Below are 14,156 nucleotides of genomic sequence, written 5' to 3' on the forward strand. Positions count from 1 at the left end.
ATGTTTTATTTTTGAGGACATTCTTTTTATTTTGGCCGACTCAGCCCCCCAGCCGCAAAACCCATTGTGGAGGATTCATGCATGCGCAAATGAAAAGTGTATAATTCTTTTTAAAAATCAGCGAAGGAGAAGCCTTGCCCAAACACGAACTAATGATTGACATATTAGGCCCGATTTAATCCGAATAAGATGATACTTCTACTTAGGAGTAAAAAAAAAGAAGAAAAAGAAAAACCATAACTCAAGCTTAAACCAGCTAAAACCTTACTGAGTTTATGGTTAACTGTTAACTGGTAAAAGTTAGAATTGACATAATAGAACGGCTTTGAGCCTAATGCTGACTCGAAACATTAATTTGGAAACCTTAACTCAGGCTTCAACTACTTAAAACCTCGGGTGGGGGTAACTGTGAAATGGTAAGATAAGGTTGACTGTGAAATAGTAAAAGGTAAGATGGACGTAATACAATGGCTTCAAACCTATCGCTGTCTCAAAACATTAATGTGGAAACCGTAACTGATGCTTGAACCACTTGACTCTTTACTCAGTTTTGGGTTAATTGTAAACTATTGAAAGGTAAAATTTTCTCAACAGATCGGCTTTGAACATAGTCTGGCTAGCCAGCCGTGTCCATTGGTTTTATTTCTAGCTTAGTTCCGGTGTGTTGTCGTATACGCTTTTGGTTGTTGGTTCCCGGCTAGCCAGGCTGTTTATTGTATTATTTAGGACGGACAGTCTCCACTTGAGTTCATAACCTGAAGTTCAAATGCTTGTCTCGAACTGAAATAATTTTGATACCCCTCATTTGAATCTAAACCCTGGTTTGAAGCCCCACTTTTCTTTTGAACCCTCAATTGAAACTTCCGTGAATTTGAGTGAAGCTAAAAAGGACTCTGATTATGAGTTGGGGTTGCGTAAGCCTAGCTCTGATTTTAAACACTACCCCATTGTTTGAAACCCTAATTCGGGTTTGAAACCAAAATTTGAAACCTAAATCTAAATTCCAAACACTAATCCCATCAAAACTACTACCGTGACTTCAAACCATTTTAAAATCTTAACTTTTGGTTAAAAACATACGACTCACTTGAATACCTTCATTTAAATCTTTCCCAGGACCTAACCCAAACTCTATAAACCTCAAATTGTCTTATTGAGGTTTTATCGATTGTATTCAGCAGTCATTCATTGGATTTTCTTGGTTATCAGTGCCTACTTTAGTAAATCTCAAGAAACATTAGCCAGTTTAATCAACTCCAATTCCATATGTGATTGGTTTTAATAAGTAAGGATAAAATAATTGGATATGTGATTCATTTTATCATCTTTGACTCCCTCAGGAGAGCTAGTTTCTTCGCCTGCCGCCTGGACAAGCACTTGTACGTGATCGGGGGCCGCAACGAGACAGGCTATCTCTCCAGCGTTGAGTCTTACAACCTGGACACCAACGAATGGAACTACATGTCATCTCTGCCGCAGCCTCTGGCCGCCCACGCCGGCGCCGTGCATAACGGCAAAATTTACATTTCAGGTCAGAGAAAAACGCAGTTAGGGTCAGAGGCTTCTTCTGTATTCGTCTCAAAAGTACTCAGACTCTCTACTTATATAAAAACGTACATATATTAATAAATATAGTAAAAATAAACATATAAGAAAACAAAAAGGGAACATTGTAATTCTAAGCATGCGTTGACACATTTAAAGGTGGTTCCTGTAACTTCAAAATTTTCTACTTGCTTGACGCCATCTTCTGGCTGAAATCAACATTGCAGCCTCTGTCAAGCTCCTTGTTTGGCACGTGCATGTACGTGTCTCTCTCAGATGCGCTCGAATAAACTCTTCTTTTTTTTGCTGTTTTGGGGGTCAGAGTTGGCATTCAGACTGTAGTTAAAACAGTAATTTACTTCCATTTTTATACTAGAATACAATAAAACTTCCAGCTTGCGTCTAATATCACTCTCCTCCCACCCCCATTCCCTCGCATCCAGCCTAAATGCACACAACAGGGCCCAGATGAAATTACGCCCAGATCGCCTTCTTGCGGTTTAGTGTGGAAATAACTTGTGAAATGATATAGCTGGTAATGATGTGTCAATAATTTCACAGATAAGCCTCACCTGAGTATAAGTCGCTCCACCCTGACAAACAAAAAAACTGCGACTTATAGTCCGAAAAATACGTTATTGTAAATTTGACTTTTCATTGGTTTTAGTGATTAAAAAACGACATTATTTTAAAAAGGCAAGTAATTTGTCCGATTTTAAATGTACTTTTTCTGATTTATTATTTATACTCATTCCTATTGTTCATCTATAACTTTAACTAACCGGTTAGCCACTTAGCATCCAGACACTGCAACATTTGCATTGTAAATAATAATCTTTTGTCATATTTTTCTCCAAAATGTTACATTTAGTACATCCACAAAGTGCTCATTGTATTGTAAATTGTGTTTCTTTGGCAGGCGGTGTCCACAACGGCGAGTACGTGTCATGGCTGTACTGCTACGATCCGCTCATAGACGTGTGGACTCGCAAACAAGACATGAACACCAAGCGCGCCATTCACACGCTAGCCGGAATGAATGATCGCCTCTACGCCATCGGGGGAAACCACTTGAAAGGTAAGCGCCGGAGCGTGTCGGCAAACCATCAAGAAATTGATCGACTTTTTTTTTTTTCCCCCGCGGTTGTGAGCAGGTGACAGTGATCTTCACTTCCTTGGTTGTTGTAGACCATGGGTGACAAACTCACAACCCGTGGGCCACATCCAGCCTGGCATATAATTATATCCGGCCTGTCAAATCATTGTATATACATCTACTGTAATGGCTCAAACTACAGGTCCCATAATGCAGTGCTTCAGCTGCCTTGCCGGTGGAAGACTTCTCGGAGACATTCCCGCATCAATCGAGTTAGCTGTACCCTGACGAGCGCAGACTCTTAAAACAATCAACTGACGAACAGCACGTCGGCCCGTTAAAAAACAAGACCGGGAAGGAGCTTTTAACTATCACATTGTAACGGAAGGCTAAATGGAGAAAAGCAGGGTGACGTTTCTGTTGCCGTTCTGTAGCCTTTCAAAACTGAGGAGAGGCTGAATATATGTTTGCTGACTTGCCGGTAAACCCATGTGCTAATGTTGCCGTAATCAAGGAATAGAATTTAAAACAGCACTACGAGGCAAAACATCAGGATAAGATAAAAAACCTCAACGCAGAGCAGAAGATATGAAAAGTTGAAGAGTTACAGATGATTTTGAAGATCCACCAATTGTTTTTCTCTTAACAAAATCCCAAAGTGAAAAAGTACAAATTTTGTTTATATTTCCATTTTTGGTCATGTTTTGATTTTGTATAGTTTTGACAGGATATATTTATTATGGGGATCAAAGTATTTTAAGTTATTTAATGTTTAAGTTTGTTTGTTTTGGAATAAAATTCCTGTCTTTTTTAATTCAAATTTATGTTGAAAAAAAACGTCAAGTTTTGTTTTATTCAATCAATATTTATCCTGTTCAGCCCACGACAAAGGTGTGGTTTGACTTTTGGCCCTCTGTGCAATTGAGTTTGACACCCCTGTGCTAGACAATATTTTGCAGTTTGCTCTTTTTTGTGAAAATATATATTTGGCCTCAGTATTTCCCTTTTTTTCGTTATTTCGCACATTATTTTCCTTTTTAGGATAAAACAACTTCAGGTTTGATTACTAGATCTTCACTTCCTTGGCTATTCTAGAGAATGAATGCATTTTGGTCTTGTTTTGTTATAGAGACATTTCTTTGTCTGCTCTGAATATTTCCTTTTTTTGTCTCGACCGCAGAGACTCCTCTTGTGTTGATGAACACATTATTTTCCTTTTTTAGGGTAAAACAACTTCAGATTTTTAAAATTGCCTGACACACTACCATTTTCTAAACACCTTAACCATGAAATCTAACTCTAATTTAAAAGTTTAATCCAGATCCAGATATGTCCCTCGGCCAGACGCCATTATTTCAAATTCAGGATCCTGGATTAAAACTCTCATGAATAGATTTAAACCCTAACCCTATATTAAACTCCAAATTGGGTCTCAAAACCCGAAAATTAAGTTTCAGCACTGCCAGATGATTTTTCTTTATATATATATAGGAGCTAGCAAACCACACGCAAACCTAAATTAAGTCCACAAATTTTGTGTCTCCCGTGTGCAGGTTTCTCACATTTAGACGTGATGTTGGTGGAGTGTTACGACCCCAAAGGCGACCAATGGAACATCCTGCAGACGCCCATCTTGGAGGGACGCAGTGGGCCGGGCTGTACCGTCCTCGATGACAGCATCTTCCTTGTTGGTGGCTACAGCTGGAGCATGGTATGCTTTAGCCGAATCTGATAATTAGACACCAAGGGGGATTATTGAATGTTTTTTTGGAAGGGATGCACGTGAATCTCTACATGGGTCAAAAATTCCCAAGATTTTGGAAATTGTTTGGCTTCCCGCTCCGTTAAATTGTTTTAATTGGGACTCTTTTGAAATAGAGGAGAGAAAAAAACTATTTTACATTTAAATATTTTTACTAAACTGAGGTCCCACCGGATATGTATGACTTCAGGTGGAGAAGACGTTTTTGGATGTCCTGTGGTGGGGGCATTTATGCTGGTTCTCAAAATATGGAAAATATTTTTTTAAAAAGGCATCTGTTTTCTAACCCTAACTCCAAACCTAAACCCTATACCTATGCTTTAACCCCTATACCTTACCACTAACCCTCTAACGCTAACCTCTAAACCGGGGGTCGGAAAGCTTTTTGACCCAAAGAGCCATAATAACAACAACAACAAAAAAATCTGGAGAGACAGCGCCATACCATATATTTTAAGACAAAATTTGGCAAAATTTCAGCGCATATAATTTCTGTGTGAGGTTAGGTGATTTAATAAAACGTATGAAAAAATAATAATGCCAAAGTCTGTGTCTGTCACGGACCAGGAACGGAGACGGGACCCAATTGCGTTCGTTTTACTCAGCTTTATTTTGAATGAAGAAAGGGCTTGCACCCACGATCTGGTGATCGTTGATCACGGGTAGCAGATCGCTGGCACTTCCATGTCGAGCGAAGGCCAAGTCGAGAGCGAGGAAAAACAGGTCGATGGCCAGGGCGGAGGAGCAAAAAACATAAACGGGTCCAGAAAAGATGTCGGCAACGGGAATCAGACGGAAAACAGGGCAGGATAGAGTCAGGAGTCACAAAAGCTTGCCTAGCGTGTAGCGTGGGTTCGCAGACGATCTGACAAGTGTTGACAGGAAGGCGGGGGTTTGAAAAAGAGGAAGCAGCCAATCAGCGCCCACGGCTGTTGGCGCCAACGGAGCAGACTCATGTGCCCCGCATCAGTAATCATGACCGTGTTCCATACCAACGAATATACCACTTTAAACTTGTTTCCCTCCCACAGTTATTTACGATTATTGAGGCTCATTTGACCTTTTGACCTTTTCATAAATAATGGCTTTAAAACAAGGTGCAAGGAGAGTCCTTTTGCGAATACGTCACAACTAACTGCAAACGAAAAGTTTATAGATGTATTTCCCTTAAGCGCAGTGAGCCTGTGTGAGCGAGAGGGGGAGCCCTCTTTTACTGCTCTCCCAATTAAATCGTTCTGTGTGCTTGGCTAGCTATATCCATATACTATCTTTATACAGAAGCCATATCCCCCTAGTGGGAGGTGGGTGGGGTCTAGAACAAACTCACACTCACCAAACATCTTCCCAACCTGACACCAAACATTAAGCACACAGCCCAAGAGCATACACTGGTTTACCCCCTCCATATTATATGCGTTGAAGCATAGCTTGGCTAGCGTTTATGGGTAATTACAGTTTGTTGTCTTGAGTTTTATCGTAAAGTCTTTTAACAGTGAACATACTTTATGTAATGAGCTTCAATATAAAGGATGGTTTAGCAATGTACAACTTAAACGTTGGTGTGACACCATGACTGTAAACTGTAGGTTAAACTGTGCCCTTTATCTATTGAACCAAACAACAAGCATGATTAGATTACAATATTTTTGGTTATGCACGCATTAAACTCGACACTGCGCTTGCCAGATTTGGAACACTGCGGTGGAGTTTGAACAAGTTGCATTTTATCCCTGAGCCTTATGTACTCATGAAAAGATCCATATATGGTTTGCAAGCCATCTATTCCCAACCCCAACTTTAAACGCTGTAATCCTAAACCTTATTCCTAACCTTAACCTCTAACACTAACCCCAACCCAAAACCCATAATCATAACCGGAACCCCTAACCTCTAATTCCTAAATGCAACCTAAAACCCAACCCTAATCCCTAAACCACAAACACTAACCCTTCTAACTTTCTAACCATAACCCCTTACTCCTAACATTAACCCTACCCTTAACCCACTAAACCTTAACCTTCAAACCCTAACCCTCTAACCCAACCCTTACCCCTAAACTTAACTCCTAACACTAACCTCAAACCTTAACTCCTACCCAAAACCTTAATCATAACCATGATCCTGAACTTTAACCCCATTCCTAATCCCTAAACCTAACCCCTCCCCAATGAAGGTAGGAGTTTATGCCCTCGCTACAGCACTCCAGATGTGACTTAAATTCCAGTTTTATTTACATATATTTATTACTACCCGTTTTTGCGTTTCTATACTTCAGAGCATGTTTTGGTCAATAAAATGTGGTTGTTTTCAAATGTGAAGATGAGAAAACTGTAACTGGATTGGATGGAGGATTTTTATGCCACGCTCTTAAAGCTATAGTGCTCCAGATGCGACTTATAATTCAGTGTGCTTTATATATCGGATTCAGATTCAGATTCAGATATACTTTATTGTCATTCTTGTACACGTGTATACGGAACAAAATGTCGATACATCTGACCCGCACAGTTTCCTTGAATGTACAGATATAAATAAAATGTTGTATTGAGTTAGAGTATTGAAGTACTAATAATATACTAAATAATTATAGCTATGCATAGTATTATACAGTAGTAATGTGCAAAACGGGCAGTCAGGTAAACAAAGAACAGATGTGCAAAGGAGTGGCTAGGTACTACCGAATTTAAGGCTACAAAATACAGCAATCATGAAATCTGAGGATGACAAAACTTCTAACTTGTCACTGCCGGAAGTCGATTCCATAAGAATGAATATTGTGACTCAATTTGATAAAAAGCTCCTGTGAGTCACGTATCGACAATCTTCCGACAAAAGTGTTAGTACGCCCACGTTTGGATTAGTGCGCTGCTCAGATGATGGCAACGATTTATTCACACTTCTGTTCTGACAAGTCAAGGGTGGAGCTTATGCTCGCACGATTCTACACACCGAGCGCTGGCCCGTTATTATTTCTCGTATATTTTACAGTCACAGTTTTCCCATCTTAATTAGCAATGTCACATTACAGGAAGCAAAAGAGCATAGCCAGTGATGCTTGATCAAACAAATCGGTGAGAAAATAATTCAAACAAAACATTCTATTTATAGTTTATTATCGCAATGCATTCTCAGAGTAAAGTGCCTTGTCCTGAACTTTGCATGTTCTTTATGTGCTTGCACGGGTTTCTGCACGCACTGTAATTGATAAAGAGTCCAAATTCTTCCAAGGTGTGAATATTTGTTCTGTTTAGGGCACCCAGTTTTTGGATGAAAACCAGTTTAACGTGTACCCCACCTGCTGCTCAAACAGATGGGATGGGATCTAAAATGGACGTAAAATACTAATGGAGGAATTTTGCATATTGAATATTTATCAAGTAGATGGCAGTTATTCTCATACTTCAGGTGAATGTGAGCAGATCACACGCTCGTCTGGTCATATATCTATGGCATGCAATGAGGATTCAAGTAGTGTTGTTTTATTTCTTTTTTCCATCCATTATCTGCACCGCTTATCCTCGGTAGAGCCTATCTTAGCTGTCTTCAGGCAGTGGGCAGGGGATACCCTGAACTGGTTACCAGCCAGTCGTGGGGCACACGGAGACAGACAACCATCCATTCACTCATAGTTTTGGACCGCCCAATTAACCTGGCATGCATGTTTTTGGAATGTGGGAGGAAACCAGAGTGCCCGGAGGAAACCCACGCAAGCACGGGGAGAACATGCAAACTCCGCACAGGAGGATTCGATTCCATAACTTCAGAACTATGCCGCGGACGCACTAACCACTCAGTCGCCTGACGCCCAAAAAATACAAACATATATACCGGAGCCAATTCCCCCTAGTGGAAGTGGCTAGAGTCAAGAAAACCTTGACATTTTTGACTCTGTCTGGGAGATGTATACACAGGAGGGGATTCCCAGCCCCGTTGCTCAACCCAACTGATTCAACGCAACATCTCATTACATGACCATACCCCCCAGTTCCAACCCCTAATGGCGAGTGCCAAGCAGGGAAGCAATGGGTATCAATGTTGTCCTAGGTATGACCCGGCTGAGACTCGAACCAGCAACCTCCTAGTCTCGGGGCAGGCGCCCTACCCCCAAGGGCACCGAGCTGTTACAACATTTTTAAGAAGCTCAAATTGGCTAAAAAAAACTATTTTCAGCTAATACAAAATGCAAGTTTTATATATATATATATATGTAATAAATTAAAATAAGTTAAATACGAATGGTTATATAAACATGAAATACCGCATCAAAGAAAACGTATTTTTTTCTAAATTGACCCCTTTTCTTTGGTGACATAATTCTTATATGGCATTTAATACTATTTATAAATACGCTTAAAATGATCAATTAAAGGGGCATTGTGTATTATCAATACAAATAAAAAACAAACTATCATAGCTATCATATAAACGTGCTTTTTTTAATACTTGTTGGTTGAGAATTTCCTTTTTATTATTATTATTATTATTTTTAACATAATGTGAGGATAGGGGTCTCCAACGCGGTGCCCTCTATGGACAGCTGAGGTGCCTGGGGGACCTGTTCTGAAAATAGCTCACCAGTGCTGGGTCTTTGTGATTTTCAGGCACCTTGAGGAAAAATTCACAATTTTGAGGTAAAAAAGGTTGACCTGTGTGAATTGTATAGATCCGAGGAGAAAATGTTTTGAAGTAGGGAAGGCGGTATTGTGAGTGAATCAAAGGTTTGAGGTGGTTTATTTGTGTGTAACATGTATTAGATTTGATTCCATTTTCATACTATTTTGAATCACGGTACCAGAGACTAATGTTAGAGGTGGGTAAAATCAAAAGTCTTCCTGACAGATATAAATAAAAGCAAATAAACACAGAGGGGGAAACAACTCTTTGGTGCATCTGATGATAAATTCCACTTTAAATATAAATACATTGTAAAATTCATGTTGATATTGTCAAGGAATTATTTTAATGATGTCTGCACGTATTCCTGAGTGTTTGTCACTTTTAGTTTGAGCAGGAAAAATCTAAACACAATTTTATACCGATTTGTAATCAATAATTAGGGGTGTGTGTTACACACATGAAAATACAGTATTACTCTGCACCTTTCTCTACTTATTAAGCCCAGACTCATTTTTAATGCCTGGATTTTCTAGTAAATTGTTTTATTAGTTATAGACCGAGTCTATTTCACCCTACTTCCAATAATTAACCTGGTAATAACATAGTAACAACATAGTCATGACATAAGTTGTCATATTATAAATGTATATCAAAATGGTTGCCCTTTGCACTAACTAGTATTAAAAATTTGCTTTGAGCTTGAATAACGTTGGAGACCCCTGACCTAGAGGGACCTGACATGACTGTCGGCCATCTTGCTGCCCCATTTAGTTTGTATTCCTCCTATGTTGCACTCATTTTCGGTAACAAAACACAATCCAGTGACCTATAGTGGTCTTATATTACACAGTGTCTATTAATAGAAAAGAAACATAGGTCTTACATTGACCTTCGATGCCACCTCTCTCCTCTAGGGGGCGTATAAATCTTCAACCATCTGCTACAGCCCGGAAAAAGCCACATGGACAGAGTTGGAAGGCGAGGTGGCAGAACCGTTGGCGGGCCCGGCGTGCTCTACCGTTATCTTGCCCGCCTGCCTGCCATTCAACAAATGACAACTAATGCAGCTGGGAGACGCCACCCGCAGCCACCACTAGGGGGAGTAGCGGACGTTCCACCGGCCACCTCTGTATAAAATATTTTTTTACAAGTTTGATCGGAGCACTTTTGTTGTTCCCCTCTAAAAGTTTACAGAGAGGGAAGTCATGTATTTAAACTACTCACGAGCTGATTTGCTGATATTGTCAGTGGTTGTTTTTTCCTATCCCATTGCACATTAGCTCAACGATAGCTTTCGAGGTCTGACATGTACCGTAAATTCCGGACTACCAAACGCACTTAATTAAAAGCCGCATGCGCCAATATAAGAAATAAATTCAACTTTGTTTTTGTACAAGCCACCCTGGATTTTTTAGACCATAAAAATGGACTCACTTATGTGAATTTCTTTCATTTTAGATGAATCAGCGGGGAAATGTCTAGAACAGAAAAGTAACACATTGTGCTGCAATTAAGACACTCGTTTTCGGACTGTCTCCACAGCTGAAAACCCTAACCATCAAGTATATTTTTCTGATCAGGCCGGAAACTGACATCGTATTATGCTCTTATCAGTCAGATAACTGAAAGCTCGCTAATTATTGTGTACTACTTTTTTGTCGGTAACTGGTGTCGGCATTATAATAAAATGTTGAATTTTTTTTTAGCAATTGGTAGTCCGGAATTTACCTCATTTTGTATGCATCAGAGAGGGAGGACTTTGGAACTCAAACAGGAACAGTTGAGTTTCTTTTCATGTATAAATAGTTGTCATAGCTTTGATTCTTCACACTTGGTCACCTTTAAATTGACATTTTTTGGGCCGTTGTTTAAAATTTTGAAATGGTTCTGTAAAAAAAGACTCATAGTTGGACTCAAATTGTGATGCATCATTTACATTGAGGTCCATTGAGGGGCAACAAAAAACTAAACAAAAAAAGAACACAGACAGGAGTAAATGAACTACAATCTATCATTTAAAAGTATGAAAATGTATCATGACCGGGGGGGGGGGGAATGAAAGAAAATCCAGTGATACCTCGGTACTCAAACGACTTTTATTCGATCAAATTAGTATCCGACACAAGAATTTGAGTAATTGTTCCCTAGTTATTTAAATGAAAAACCAGAACGCAAACGAACCCGAAAACAGCCAAACGTACCAGGACGTTCCCTTGTTTATCATGGTTAATGGGAACCAGAACCCCCCGCGATATACATTTATAACATCCGCTCTCAACCAGTTAAGGGTGTCCCCTGCCCACTTCCCGAAGATGGCTGGGAGGGGCTCCAACACTGCGTGACCCTACTGAGGATAAGCGGTGCAGATAATGGATGGATGGAACATGCGCTCTACCAGCCCTCGCTCACAGCACTAGTCAACCACGGATAATGGATTGTGGCCTGCCGTGTACTGTTCATTTCAGGCAGAAATAATGGAAATAAACAGCCGCCATGCATGACTCAGATTTGCTCTCTCTGCCCCTGCTTTCAGCAATAGTTGACCGGGGATAATGTATTGCAGCCAAAACAGATCGGTTCACTTTTCAAGCGGGCCCAAAAAAAGGGCGTTTGTCGCAAACCACTAACAGCAATAGGCGACTGGGAATAAATGGACGAGGGACTGCACGGGTGCGTTTCATTATAGGTAAAAAGAATTGAAAAAAAAGAAACAGTCGCTAAGCATGACACAAATTAGCTCTCTCAGACCTCTGAGCAATCGTGAACACAGGTTAATGGATTGTTGCCAAAGCAGTGCAGTTTATTATAAGTGGGATAATGAATCGCGTGATATTTTTCAATAAGCGGTTAAGCTAGCGAGAGATTCCAGTATTTTGTGTACAAAAGAAATTAAGAACTCAATTTCGTGGTCAAACACCGATCCCTAATTGATTGTTATTGAGTACCAAAGTATCACTGTATGTTCAACGGGATCAAAGTTTTTCTATTTTAAAGTTTTATAAAATATGTTTTATTTGTTTTATAAGTAGTCTGACCTGCAAATGTTTTAACAAGGAGTTACATATTCTATTCATTTATTAAAATTGCTTTTTTTGTGTTAAAATTCAGCTTCATCAGCGATAATATATAATTTATTTTATTCAGAAATAACTAAGTTCTTTAAACAAAACCATGCAATATGAATACAATATTTTATTTTGGTGTGTGGGGGGCAGATTACACATTTTTTATTCAACTTGTGAAATGAAAGCTTTTACCTCCTATTGCCACTTTAAGAGGTACGAAAACATGATTACCGTAAATTCCGGACTATAGAGCGCACCTGATTATAAGCCGCAACCACCACATTTCTGGAGGAAAACCGATTTTGTACATACACAAGCCGCACCTGTATATTAGCCGCATGCGCCCACATTGAAAAAAATGCAACACAAACACAAAATTAACCCATACCCGACACAGTTCTAAAACCACAGCCGGCAAAATGAACGGAAAATGATACCGGTACTTAACGTTTGATGCAGACCTGCAGGGTCCGGGTGCCCGTTGAAAGTAATCCAAGGAAAAAAGTGTATATTTCCAAAGGTAAGGGTGGGAAAAATATATATCCACTATTGTCGGCCGCGTCCACAAACACGTCTCACCTTTACTCCACTTCCCGTCAGCCCGCGTTTGCTCCGCCCCTTCTTTCTCATTTGCTCGTGCAAAACATTTCAGAATAAGTTTCTAAAACAAACACATTACAAAAATATACAGTTGCAAATACATATTATACATGGTTACACATATTTACAAAGAAAGACGGTACACCGAGAGAGTTTTTAAAGCTTTAAAAATAATATTATAACTTTTATCCCAAACCGTGCCTGTGAAGGGTAGCAAAACGCTACTAGCAACACGCTCGCAGCTTAGTAAACGGGTCTGTTAAAAAAAACATATCGTACATGTAGAAACCGTGGTAAACCGTCCTCATCTTCCTCCTTATAACTGACGTCATCAAAGTCGTCTTCCTTCAGTATGGGAAAGAGACGTTGTCATATAGACGTCGTCCCACGCTCCCCTTATTCAAAAACACGCTAGCAACACGCTCGCAAAGTAAAGTTTACGGACTGCTCGATTGCGTTTAGCTCGAAAGTTGCGTCATGTGCCTTTCTTTTTGCAATTTGCATGATGAGGATATGTCTACGCTAATTTAATTTGTGCACAAGCTTAGAAGTTGCAGTCTTCCTCGGCGCATATATTCCACCGGTCTAAATCTTACCTTTTGTACTCGAGCGCCGCTGGCGGCCGTTAGAGAAATTACATAAATTGGCCGCATCACTGAATAAGCCGCAGGGTTGAAAGTTTGGGGAAAAAGTAGCGGCTTATAGTCCAGAATTTACGGTAATTTTCCTGTCTTTCTATTTTCTTTTTTTGTTTTCGAAAACTAGATAACTTTTTGGATCAATTTCTTACCATTATTTAGGCCCCAATACTCATTCAAAAACAGAACTTAATGCACTATTTGTGAGCTTGTGAGTTCACTGGAATGTAAATAAACTACTGTGTTGTATAACAAACTTAAAGAAAAAAAAAAACTTTCAGTCCAAAAAAATGAGTCCAGTCTTGTCTACGTTACGGAGTTTAAAAAAAGAGAAGAAGAAAAAAATCAAGTGTAAATGTTGAATACTGTAAAGGTTTGTTGACTTCATTCTTGTACATAATGGCTTGCTGCAGTGAAACAATTTTTGGATTTATTCTCAAATCCCGTTTATGTCCTTTGCATTTTAGAACATGGAAATAAACTGACTCTTGATGACTTAGCACCCTCTCCCCCTGTTTGTTCTTTGTGTATTTCTATGTTTGTATGACGATAATCCTCTTCTGGACATTCGATTTCGTTCAGTGCAATTGACAACTATGGCCGTCGAGGCCTAGGGCACAGGTGAGAAACAGGCGGCCCGCGGGCCAGATCAGGCCCGCTAAGGGTTTGAATCTGGCCCGTGAGACAACACTCAGAGAAGCGCAAGAGAAAAACAAGCTGCAGGTTGAAGTATGTCAACTTGATGTTGCCAAAGCCAGGTGCCTCTCACAAAGACACTGTACTTGCTTTTATTTCTCTCTCCCTCTATCTCTCTCTCTCTTTCTTTTCCAGCC

General features: G+C 39.8%; 1 protein-coding gene across 2 annotated transcripts in view; it reads left to right on the top strand.

Annotated features, from left to right (window-relative positions):
- The window catches only part of klhl14 (kelch-like family member 14), a 46,659-nt gene extending 36,125 nt beyond the window's left edge, over nt 1-10,534 (top strand). For both annotated transcript variants that reach the window (XM_088319972.1, XM_088319980.1), the window contains exons 6-9: nt 1,341-1,531; nt 2,465-2,623; nt 4,195-4,352; nt 9,935-10,534. In XM_088319972.1, the coding sequence (XP_088176098.1) occupies nt 1,341-1,531; nt 2,465-2,623; nt 4,195-4,352; nt 9,935-10,075 (649 nt within the window). In that variant the 3' untranslated portion in view covers nt 10,076-10,534. The remainder of the gene's footprint in view (nt 1-1,340; nt 1,532-2,464; nt 2,624-4,194; nt 4,353-9,934) is intronic.
- Nucleotides 10,535-14,156: the final 3,622 nt, after the last annotated feature.

Source organism: Urocampus carinirostris, chromosome 1, assembly GCF_059441175.1.
Source record: "Urocampus carinirostris isolate Australia breed hairy pipefish chromosome 1, RoL_Ucar_1.0, whole genome shotgun sequence".
NCBI lineage: Eukaryota > Metazoa > Chordata > Actinopteri > Syngnathiformes > Syngnathidae > Urocampus > Urocampus carinirostris.